This window comes from Cherax quadricarinatus, chromosome 98 (assembly GCF_038502225.1).
Source record: "Cherax quadricarinatus isolate ZL_2023a chromosome 98, ASM3850222v1, whole genome shotgun sequence".
In the NCBI taxonomy this organism is placed as follows: domain Eukaryota; kingdom Metazoa; phylum Arthropoda; class Malacostraca; order Decapoda; family Parastacidae; genus Cherax; species Cherax quadricarinatus.
Genome location: NC_091389.1, coordinates 514,808 through 527,796, shown reverse-complemented (window position 1 = coordinate 527,796; position 12,989 = coordinate 514,808). Strand labels below are relative to the sequence as shown.

Below are 12,989 nucleotides of genomic sequence, written 5' to 3'. Positions count from 1 at the left end.
CAGCCCCCTACATTGGGTGTGCTGACGTTACCCAGGGTACTGCCAGGTAACAACCATAGCAGCACCCAAGTGGTCAGTCAGCTACCTCCCTTTATTTGTTTGTTTCTGGGTTCGCAACAATCATATTAGTTTTGTGAGTCACATGTAATCTACCTTATTAAAATAAGGGAAAGTGCTCTTGTTCAATACAAGAAAAGGATATGTCCACTTCCTTGGATGAAGACCTTTTGTCATTAAGACGCCTCGCTAGGTGCACAAATCTAGTTCAATATGAGGAAGGAAATTTTATTACCACTGCATTCATGGATAAGAACTAAACCCAGAGGGATCATATAATGCCTGGAAGAATAGGAGCCATTCAGGAATGATCCAGTTCCATGCATCAAGAACTCACTGACAACAAGGCACCTTCCTCTCTTGAGAGGTTTCTCTTCTAAGTCAAACATATTTATGTCTTCAAATATTTTAACTTTGTCTCCAGAGTTCAGTAATAATAATTCATAACTTTGAATACTACTATCCTGCCAGTAGTAATACATGTACAGTGGACCCCCGGTTAACGATATTTTTTCACTCCATAAGTATGTTCAGGTGCCAGTACTGACCGAATTTGTTCCCATAAGGAATATTGTGAAGTAGATTAGTCCATTTCAGACCCCCAAACATACACGTACAAACGCACTTACATAAATACACTTACATAATTGGTCGCATTCGGAGGTAATCGTTATGCGGGGTTCCACTGTACAGGTATTCCTCACTTAACGACGGGGTTCTGTTCCTAAGAGTAGGTCAGTAAGTGAACTGGTGGTTAAACGAGGAGCATTACTGTACTGGTAGAGGGTTTGTGTTAACCATTTTAGACTTTTTTTAATGTCACTTTTGCATCATTTATAACATTTTTAGTATATTTTTAAATTTATACAGTAGTGTACTGTATACAGTGGACCCCCGCTTTACGATCACCTCCCAATGCGACCAATTATGTAAGTGTATTTATGTAAGTGCGTTTGCACGTGTATGTTTGGGGGTCTGAAATGGACTAATCTAATTCACAATATTCCTTATGGGAACAAATTCGTTCAATACTGGCACCTGAACATACTTCTGAAATGAAATATCGTAAACCGGGGATCCACTGTACTTTAATAAACAGATAGAGGAAATCAGTTGGATTTCTGGTTGGAGAGCTGATCATAAGTCTGAGCGGTCAGTAAACGAGTACGTCGCTAAGTGAGAAGAGGCTGTAGTAGTGAAGGTCACAAATTTTCAGCCACTTTTCTAAGGCCTCACTACTAAAAACATTATTACTAATACATACATGAGAGAGCACTAAACCTGTAAGGATTAACCCTTTCAGGGTTTTCGACGTACTAGTACGGCTTACGCACCAGGGCTATTGACATACTAGAACACCTAAATTCTAGCGCCTTCAAATCTAGCGAGAGAAAGCTGGTAGGCCTACATTTGAAAGAATGGGTCTATGTGGTCAGGTGCACAGTATAAAAAAATCCTGCAGCACAGTGCGTAATGAGAAAAAAAAAACTTTGACCGTGTTTTTGGATTAAAACAGCGACTTTGCACTGTATTTTTGTATGGTATTTATGGTTGTATTCTAGTTTTCCTGGTCTCATTTTATAGAATGGAAGACATATTACATAAATTGAGATGATTTTGATTGAAATTGAACTCAGAGTAGCAGAAATGTTCGATTTTTACCAAAGTTCAAAAGTAAACAAATCATGCCAAGCATCCAATACACGTCAACTGGTGAGTCTAATATTCTTTCACAAGTGCGCTGATATTATTTATACCATTTCTACACTAATGCAGTAGTCTGCATAACAGTAAATCTTCTATTTTTTGTTAGAATAAAAATTCAAAGTGGAAAGCAAAAGAAATATAAGAGGGGCCTGGGGATGTGACTAATGAACAGAGAACTTGTTATTTTAGTGCCAGGAATATCTGTCTTGTTTATTCTAGACCCAATTTGGAAATTGGCATCTTTTGAAATTTGTGTGAAATTGGCAAAATTGCCAATTTATAACTATTTTCTTGGATAGTTGAAATTGGTAAAAGAGTGGTTTCTTGTACTCATTTGATAGAAAAAATGGAGTTCTAGCGAAATAAATATGATTGTCAAATGGTACACAGGAATTGGCCAAAAATAGGGGCCAAAGTGGGCGAAATCGCTGATGCGTAAACATCGGCTAGACTGCTAACTCCGCGAGAGCATAATTCTGTATGTTTTCCATCAAATTTCATACTTTTGGTGTCATTATGATCGGGAAAAGATTCTCTATCATTTCATAAGAAAATTTTTTTGTTTTTTCCGAAAAATTTTTGACCCTTAGAACAAGTTTCGGAGAGGGCCTCTCGACCCTGAAAGGGTTAAATAGTGCCTTGTGAAATAGGAAACAATGAGATTCAATCCACTGAGTGAGAGGGGTACCTCCAAATCTTTGGTTCAAGAACCCATCACTTGTATTAAGGCAGCATCCTTCGAGGATGGGTCAATTTTTTATGGCATAAAGCAAGAATTTAATGACTGGTTACATGCTAATCCCTCTTAATTATCAATGAATCAATTAATCACTATGTCAAAAGTAGATTCCAGAACAAAAGCAATAAAAAATACAGCAAACAATCAATGGGGTTTGTCAAAATTCATATATAAGAAGGCATTGTATTGTCACTAACCATTGCAAAGCATTTTAACCCTTTGACTGTCGCAACCCCAAATCCTGAAGTGTCTCCTGGTGTTGAAAAATATTCGAAAAAAAGTTCTTATCAAAATGTTAAGATTAATTTTCTGATTGTTTTAAGCCCCCAAAAAAATTTTGTGATGAGTACTTACCAAGATATAGAGGAATAAAGTTGGCAGAAAATGAGCCACATATGGCAACAGCAGTGAATGTCACTCACCCAGTAAACTTTGGTTTACTTCCATTCAAAGGTTTCTTGTTTATTCACCATTTTATTTTTTCACATAACTTATGTGGCCTGTGAGACCAAAGTAAGGTGCAATGTACACATATACACTCGTAAGTAACACAATAATCACACAAACATTGGTATCATTATATTGTAATAAAGTTGGTAGAATTACCGACAATATGTAAAGTAAAAGAACACAAGTGCAACTAATGTGACATTTATTGTGTATTACGATGGCTTGATAAAGCTCCTGGAGAGCGAAACGTTGCCACAATAAATGTCACATTAGTTGCACTTGTGTCCTTTTACTTTACATATCATTATATTGTTTACAAAACTTGTTTACACAAACCAACAATGCAAAAAATTTTTATTACTACTGTTCTATAATATATATACAAATGTACAGTCACTGGACATGTTCCTAGAAGTTCTGCAGCTTGTGGAACAATTTGAAACATGTGTTGATACACAACGGTGTTTTTCACTTCTCACACATAAAACAAGTGTGTGTGCATTTTTGTGGGCATTTTTTTTGTATTTGCACGGACAAAACACCTCATCTGAGCAGTTTTCTTCAAGGTATTAGCAGGCAGTTGTGTTAGGTAGTTATCTTAGGTAAATGGTCGTGTGTCATCATTCCTTCCTACCTTCCTTCCTTAGTTGTTCTTTCCTTCCTTCCTCTACTTCCTTTCTTCCTTCTGGTACCCTGGGCATTGCTTTCGGTCACAAACTCCTCAAAACCATGAAATTCATCTTCACTGACACTTCCATCTGTGTTAGAACTATCACTTGGGATGAGAATTATTATTATTATAATCAAGGGGGAAGCGCTAAACCCGGAGGATTATACAGCGCCTGGGGGGGGATGTGGAAGGCATTCAGGCTTAATTCGGGGAACTGGAGCACAGATCCAATTCCCTAAATCAAGAGCCCCTCACCAACATCAAGGAACCTTCCCTGAGGGGCCCTAAATCAAGAGCCCCCTCACCAACATCAAGGAACCTTCCCTGAGGGGCCCTGAATCAAGAGCCCCCTCACCAACATCAAGGAACCTTCCCTGAGGGGCCCTAAATCAAGAGCTCCTCACCAACATCAAGGAACCTTTCTTGAGGGGTTGGGATGAGAAGAGTCCCAGATTCGCCGGGGAGTCAGATATTTCTTACCGCTAGGCATGCTGAACACAAACTACTGAAATGGCATTCCCACAATGCATCACTGGCTCCCCGATTTTTTTTGTACCATGCACACTGACCATGCAGACCCATTCTCTCACATGTGGGTCTAACAGCTTTCTCCCACTTGATTTTAAGCCATTGTAAATTTTTAGTATTAATATATCGAAAACATTGGCTCGTAAGACGTATATATATGGCCAAAACAGTCAAAGGGTTAACAAGGTCTGCTGCACTGGTCTTTGGACACAAGTGAAACTGATGGCATCAAGAGCGTTCATGGAAGAGATACAGTCACAATTATTACTTAAAATTATTATATTATGCAGAAATGATAATTTTAGGGATCATGCAATGCCTAGGTAGTGAAAGACAATCAGGGTACGATAAGTAAGGGAAGACAAGTCTAAACCTTTTGATCAAGAGCCCCTCACCAGCACCATGGAACCTTTCTTGAGAAGACATTACTAAAAAGTTCTGTAGAATAATAGTGGCATGAAACATTATTTTTCGTTGTGCACCTTTCAGAAAATTTATGAAATTGCCCACTCATCACACCTGGTTAATGGGTAATTGACTGTATTAAAACACCTACCATCCAACTTACGACCATATTTTGTATGCCAAATTTCTGGGAAATAAACAACTGTTTATTTCCCAGTGTTTATCCTAAACCTTACAATATAAAATACAAAACTAACAGCATAAAAAGCAAAGTAAAAAATTAATTATCAAAATAAAACAATAAAATAAAATAAACCATACCACAGCGGGGATAGAAGCCCGCCCATGGTATAGTTTATTTGCAATCGTGTCATTATGATTTTGTGAGTCGATAAAATAAAATCATTACAAAAATGTGATGTTCATATTCAGTAGTAAGGTTCGACTTACGTCCATTTGACTTACAACCAGTTGGTCGGAACGAAGCTCGGTCGTCAGTGAGATGGTGTGTGTATATTTTTTCGGTTTTCATTTGCAACAAAAATCACCATTTGGATAATTAAACAAATATAATATATATATATAAAGATAAAATTTATTACCAAAAATGTTTTGCTCTACAAAAGTTATTTTAATTCTTATCGTACAACATATGGCAAATAATTCTTGTCATTAGGCAAATTCCCATAAATGCCGTCATTCTCCAATAGACGCTAATATTAAAATACCAAGAGAAATATTTCTTAAAAGTGTAACTTAAACTTATCATATACAGACTTAGTTTTAATTGGGTCGTTTATGTAGTAGGAACGTTTTACAATTACAGTAGTTATCCCATTTGAATGAGTGGCTGCTGCAAACTGATACAATGTGATTTTGAAGCATTAGCAGAGATTAAGCAGTTGCACACTTCCAGTAGGCAAGATGTATTACTTCCGCTACATAGTGTACACACAAGAACCTGCCCATGTGTTTAATAACTAAATGAAGTCGCTGGCATATCTATTCTCACTATGAATGTCTGACAGTGAAAGAGCCTGTCTGTGTGTCTGGCATGTACGTGGCAGCAGTGCCACCAGCATTAATCTGTATTATTCCTATAAATATGTTACTGCAGCTTTATATTCTGTGTGCGCATTATAACCTGTGTATCCCAGATTTAAAATGACAGCGTCATAAACTGAATTGAATAACATAATAATGCAAAATAATATAGCTTAAGAAAATGTTCATCATTGAAATTTACAATGTTCATGACCTTAAAGATTCACTGCTTGAAGGATCAATGTCTCGGCCGACTCTCGTCCTCACACCACAGAAAGTAAACACTAACGAGTCTTGTTACCTATAAAATGTGACTAAATTACCAAATGGGAATAAATTCTTCATAAATTTAGCTCCAAGTTATTTTGTTTACCCTGGAGAGCGGTAGCGGCATAGTGGCAGCCTTCACCAATGTACCGGCAACAAGACTTCCAAGAATTAACCATTAAGACTTATCAATTAAGAATAATTCCTCTTATAAGGAATGTGAGCAAGTACTCAAAACTTTATCATGAGATGAACAAGTCAGTGCATGACAAAGGTCAAAGTTCAATAGGACCTCTTAAAAAAAAAAATGATGAAATGTATATATTACAGACTGTACATGCTTACCATCTATTACAGATTGTACATGCTTACCATCTATTTTAGATTTTACATGCTTACCATCTATTACAGACTGTACATGCTTACCATCTATTACAGACTGTACATGCTTACCATCTATTACAGATTGTACATGCTTACCATCTATTACCATATATACTCAAGTATAGGTCAAAGTTTTAGGTCTTAATCTGTCTGTAATACATAATGGACTAGGTATATTCGAAGTTAAAATCTATTAACCGTTATCCCTGCAGTTACCAGGAAAGATGGGGCAAGTAGACAGGACTGAGTACTGACATGAACTGGTATATAAAAACCAGGAAAGATGGGGTGAGTAGACATCAGATAGGACTGAGTACTGATATGAACTGAAATACAGAAACCAGGAAAGAAGGGGTGAGTACACAGTAAACAGAACTGAGTACTGACATGAACTAAGATATGATAACACCTCTTACCATGTAACTTCAGTCGTGGAAAAGAAAATATGGGGATGAAACACCATTAGCACCATCATCCTACAACACATGTCCACCAATGGACTCAAACAATCTACATGGACAGTAGAAGATTTTTAAAGGCTATGAGAAAACGTTGGTGTGGCAACAGAGATGCAAATGAGATGAACATACTGTCCGGTAGTGAAATGAAAGCATTTTGGGCAGCACAGAGAATAGGTTAGGCAAATGAGTAAAATAACTGGATCTGGGTAGGCCTACTGCAGTGGTCGACTATTCTTATACTTTTGATAGACTAAGTCACTACAGTTTTTGGTAATGAGCAAGTAACACGGCATACCTGACCTTGATACAGTTGTTCCAACACACCTGACCTTGATACAGTTGTTCCAACACACCTGACCTTGATACAGCTGCTCCAACACACCTGACCTTGATACAGTTGTTCCAACACACCTGACCTTGATACAGTTGTTCTAACACACCTGACCTTGATACAGCTGCTCCAACACACCTGACCTTGATACAGTTGTTCCAACACACCATCAGCACTATTAAGTGATTACTTTTCATTATGCTTAACTCTCTTCTGCACATACAAATGCGTCAGGCTAAACTTACAACTGGAAACACTGGATCAGAAGCCTCCTCTCGTCCACTTTGTTTTCCAAACACAGCAACACACGCACACACACAACACATCCAGAACAGCACTTAACTTATCAAATATTACTCATTTTCTCTTCAAAACTTAGAAAAAAATTGTACAAGAGATGCATAAAGTAGATATTTTTTGAGTTATACTTGAGTATACAAAGTATTAGTTGAGCAGTTACAGATTATTCTATATTTAACTTTAAATTTTATTTTATTAAATCAGGGAACAGGTGGGGTTTTGAACCCATGGTGAGTCCTGAAACACAGGCCAGTGTGTTAATCACTGGGCCAGCTGAATCTAATAAGATACTTATTACAGCCACCTGGTACAGTGGTTAACACACTGGTCTGTGGGTTTCAGGACTCACCATGGGTTCAGAACCTCACCCGTTCTATGATTTGTTTACAATCGTGTTATCATGAGTCATTTTACTCCTTCTGAGGTTACGAGTTAAACAATGTAAGTCATCTTTACCTGTACCTTAAACATTTCAAGACATGCAGAATCTTCCTCAAACATTTCTGTTATCGTCTATCATTTAACTATACAGTTGCTGGAATATCCAACAGAAACACACTAAACATTTGCAAAAGAATCCTGCATGTTTACTTGACACTTAATGAGTGAATCAGTTGCCATACTGAATTATTAAACACTAGAATGTCTGTAGTGTATCCCGGCTGCTTTACAAGGTATACATGACAGTGTGAAACATACAAGGAATGAGAGACGTGTCAGGTACACGTTCACAACTTACAAACCCTTTCCTGTCCTGGTGTTCCATCACACAAATGATACACAAATAACCAGGACATAGGAGAATGAGGCTCATGATGACGTTTCGATCTGACTTGGGCCACTGATTAGTTAATGGTTCAAGTCAGACCAAAACATCGTCAGAAGTATCCGACTCATGTGCGAGGGCTATCTGTGTGTTGTTCCAGTCACGGTATTGTGATTTTTTACTCTATCTCAAAAACAAGTTGCATTCCGGGCATTTCAAGTTACGTGTAAGTTGTATTCCCGGTTTTTCAGCATAAAAAGAAAATTTATATATGAAACAGTATTAGAAAAATTATTCTGTTTTATACTTCAGTACAGCAATTGTAAAAATAGTTTCTAAGTACAGTGTTTGTAAGTGTAGATATTTTTACTTCCCAGTGTTTGTAAGTTGAGAACTTGTTTTATAAAGTAGAGGACCTGTGTATAGACACAAGGACCTCGTGTATAAGGACAAGGACCTTGTGTATAAGGACAAGGACCTTGTGTATAAGGACAAGGACCTTGTGTATAAGGACAAGGACCTTGTGTATAAGGACAAGGACCTTGTGTATAAAGACAAGGACCTTGTGTATAAGGACAAGGACCTTGTGTATAAAGACAAGGACCTCGTGTATAAGGACAAGGACCTTGTGTATAAGGACAAGGACCTTTTGTATAAGGACAAGGGCCTTGTGTGTAAAGACAAGGACCTTGTGTATAAGGACAAGGACCTTGTGTATAAGGACAAGGACCTTGTGTATAAGGACAAGGACCTTGTGTATAAGGACAAGGACCTTTTGTATAAGGACAAGGGCCTTGTGTATAAAGACAAGGACCTTGTGTATAAGGACAAGGACCTTGTGTATAAAGACAAGGACCTCATATATAAAGAAATACAGCAATCATAAGAGTGCAGATTCTGCGTAATAAACCTGCTTTACAAAATATTAAGATTACAAAATACAAACTTCAACAAAATTGATTTATGAAAAAAAACAAAAAACTTATCTTACTGAATCTTCAACAAAGCAGAACAAAAGAAAATCTAAGTAATTTAATTTTAAACCCTTGAATTAAGAACAATGGACCCTGGTTAAATTTCAATAAATTAGGAATTCCTAGTGGTGTTCAACACACAGCTGGCAGAGAGTGCAACAGCAACTACAGCATCACCATTGCTTGTACTGAAGGTAAGGCTTGAGTGTTTGAGGTAACAAGAGATCATCCCTGGCCGTAACATCTCCCAGTGATCGCCGCACTGACATACGGGACAGATGCAGTAGTGAGGGCACCATTGGTGGCGCCAGGAAGAACACCACACTTCCCGACGTATGCCTGGTAAGGAAAATAAAGGAAAATTGAAAGTAATTTACCGGTTAGTCGTGTGATATCACAATTTCCCAGTACAGGTGCTCCTTGCTATACACTGGTTCGGCTTACAATATTTTGACAATGATGGTGCAATAGCAAAGCATGTTCAGTACTGTACATTTATTGACAGCATAAATTTGTATCTTACTTTTCAATAATGTTATTTAGTTACAGTAATTGTTTATTTACTTAATCAGTGAGAGTAGTTATTTATTTATTGTATATTCGACTTCTAGGTAGTAGGCTGGTAGACAGCAACCACCCAGGGAGGTACTACCATCCTGTGGTAGTAGGTTGGTAGACAACAACCACCCAGGGAGGTACTACCATCCTGTGGTAGTAGGTTGGTAGACAACAACCACCCAGGGAGGTACTACCATCCTGTGGTAGTAGGTTGGTAGACAACAACCACCCAGGGAGGTACTACCATCCTGTGGTAGTAGGTTGGTAGACAGCAACCACCCAGGGAGGTACTACCGTCCTGTGGTAGTAGGTTGGTAGACAACAACCACCCAGGGAGGTACTACCATCCTGTGGTAGTAGGTTGGTAGACAGCAACCACCCAGGGAGGTACTACCGTCCTGTGGTAGTAGGTTGGTAGACAACAACCACCCAGGGAGGTACTACCATCCTGTGGTAGTAGGTTGGTAGACAGCAACCACCCAGGGAGGTACTACCGTCCTGTGGTAGTAGGTTGGTAGACAGCAACCACCCAGGGAGGTACTATCATCCTGTGGTAGTAGGTTGGTAGACAACAACCACCCAGGGAGGTACTACCATCCTGTGGTAGTAGGTTGGTAGACAGCAACCACCCAGGGAGGTACTACCATCCTGTGGTAGTAGGTTGGTAGACAACAACCACCCAGGGAGGTACTACCATCCTGTGGTAGTAGGTTGGTAGACAGCAACCACCCAGGGAGGTACTACCATCCTGTGGTAGTAGGTTGGTAGACAACAACCACCCAGGGAGGTACTACCATCCTGTGGTAGTAGGTTGGTAGACAGCAACCACCCAGGGAGGTACTACCATCCTGTGGTAGTAGGTTGGTAGACAGCAACCACCCAGGGAGGTACTACCGTCCTGTGGTAGTAGGTTGGTAGACAACAACCACCCAGGGAGGTACTACCATCCTGTGGTAGTAGGTTGGTAGACAGCAACCACCCAGGGAGGTACTACCGTCCTGTGGTAGTAGGTTGGTAGACAGCAACCACCCAGGGAGGTACTATCATCCTGTGGTAGTAGGTTGGTAGACAACAACCACCCAGGGAGGTACTACCATCCTGTGGTAGTAGGTTGGTAGACAGCAACCACCCAGGGAGGTACTACCATCCTGTGGTAGTAGGTTGGTAGACAACAACCACCCAGGGAGGTACTACCATCCTGTGGTAGTAGGTTGGTAGACAGCAACCACCCAGGGAGGTACTACCATCCTGTGGTAGTAGGTTGGTAGACAACAACCACCCAGGGAGGTACTACCATCCTGTGGTAGTAGGTTGGTAGACAGCAACCACCCAGGGAGGCACTACCATCCTGTGGTAGTAGGTTGGTAGACAGCAACCACCCAGGGAGGTACTACCATCCTGTGGTAGTAGGTTGGTAGACAGCAACCACCCAGGGAGGTACTACCATCCTGTGGTAGTAGGTTGGTAGACAACAACCACCCAGGGAGGTACTACCATCCTGTGGTAGTAGGTTGGTAGACAGCAACCTCCCAGGGAGGTACTACCATCCTGTGGTAGTAGGTTGGTAGACAACAACCACCCAGGGAGGTACTACCATCCTGTGGTAGTAGGTTGGTAGACAACAACCACCCAGGGAGGTACTACCATCCTGTGGTAGTAGGTTGGTAGACAACAACCACCCAGGGAGGTACTACCATCCTGTGGTAGTAGGTTGGTAGACAGCAACCACCCAGGGAGGTACTACCATCCTGTGGTAGTAGGTTGGTAGACAGTAACCACCCAGGGAGGTACTACCGTCCTGTGGTAGTAGGTTGGTAGACAACAACCACCCAGGGAGGTACTACCGTCCTTTGGTAGTAGGTTGGTAGACAGCAACCATCCAGGGAGGTACTACCGTCCTGTGGTAGTAGGTTGGTAGACAGCAACCACCCAGGGAGGTACTACCGTCCTGTGGTAGTAGGTTGGTAGACAACAACCACCCAGGTAGGTATTACCATCCTGTGGTAGTAGGTTGGTAGACAACAACCACCCAGGGAGGTACTACCATCCTGTGGTAGTAGGTTGGTAGACAGCAACCACCCAGGGAGGTACTAAAGTCCTGTGGTAGTAGGTTGGTAGACAGCAACCACCCGGGGAGGTACTACCGTCCTGTGGTAGTAGGTTGGTAGACAACAACCACCCAGGGAGGTACTACCATCCTGTGGTAGTAGGTTGGTAGACAACAACCACCCAGGGAGGTACTACCATCCTGTGGTAGTAGGTTGGTAGACAGCAACCACCCAGGGAGGTACTACCATCCTGTGGTAGTAGGTTGGTAGACAGCAACCACCCAGGGAGGTACTACCATCCTGTGGTAGTAGGTTGGTAGACAACAACCACCCAGGGAGGTACTACCATCCTGTGGTAGTAGGTTGGTAGACAGCAACCACCCAGGGAGGTACTACCATCCTGTGGTAGTAGGTTGGTAGACAGCAACCACCCAGGGAGGTACTACCATCCTGTGGTAGTAGGTTGGTAGACAGCAACCACCCAGGGAGGTACTACCATCCTGTGGTAGTAGGTTGGTAGACAGCAACCACCCAGGGAGGTACTACCATCCTGTGGTAGTAGGTTGGTAGACAACAACCACCCAGGGAGGTACTACCATCCTGTGGTAGTAGGTTGGTAGATAACAACCACCCAGGGAGGTACTAACATCCTGTGGTAGTAGGTTGGTAGACAGCAACCACCCAGGGAGGTACTACCATCCTGTGGTAGTAGGTTGGTAGACAACAACCACCCAGGGAGGTACTACCATCCTGTGGTAGTAGGTTGGTAGACAACAACCACCCAGGGAGGTACTACCGTCCTGTGGTAGTAGGTTGGTAGACAACAACCACCCAGGGAGGTACTACCATCCTGTGGTAGTAGGTTGGTAGACAGCAACCACCCAGGGAGGTACTACCATCCTGTGGTAGTAGGTTGGTAGACAACAACCACCCAGGGAGGTACTACCATCCTGTGGTAGTAGGTTGGTAGACAGCAACCACCCAGGGAGGTACTACCATCCTGTGGTAGTAGGTTGGTAGACAGCAACCACCCAGGGAGGTACTACCATCCTTTGGTAGTAGGTTGGTAGACAGCAACCATCCAGGGAGGTACTACCATCCTGTGGTAGTAGGTTGGTAGACAGCAACCACCCAGGGAGGTACTACCATCCTGTGGTAGTAGGTTGGTAGACAGCAACCACCCAGGGAGGTACTACCATCCTGTGGTAGTAGGTTGGTAGACAGCAACCACCCAGGGAGGTACTACCATCCTGTGGTAGTAGGTTGGTAGACAGCAACCACCCAGGGAGGTACTACCATC

The 12,989-nt window shown here is 41.4% G+C and overlaps 1 protein-coding gene across 2 annotated transcripts in view; it reads right to left on the bottom strand.

The window, feature by feature from the left end:
- Nucleotides 1-5,128: 5,128 nt before the first annotated feature.
- LOC128702590 (WD repeat and SOCS box-containing protein 1-like) overlaps nt 5,129-12,989 on the bottom strand; it is a 484,629-nt gene continuing 476,768 nt past the window's right edge. For both annotated transcript variants that reach the window (XM_070105233.1, XM_070105234.1), the window contains one exon: nt 5,129-9,422. In XM_070105233.1, coding sequence (XP_069961334.1) covers nt 9,257-9,422 — 166 coding nt within the window. In that variant the 3' untranslated portion in view covers nt 5,129-9,256. The remainder of the gene's footprint in view (nt 9,423-12,989) is intronic.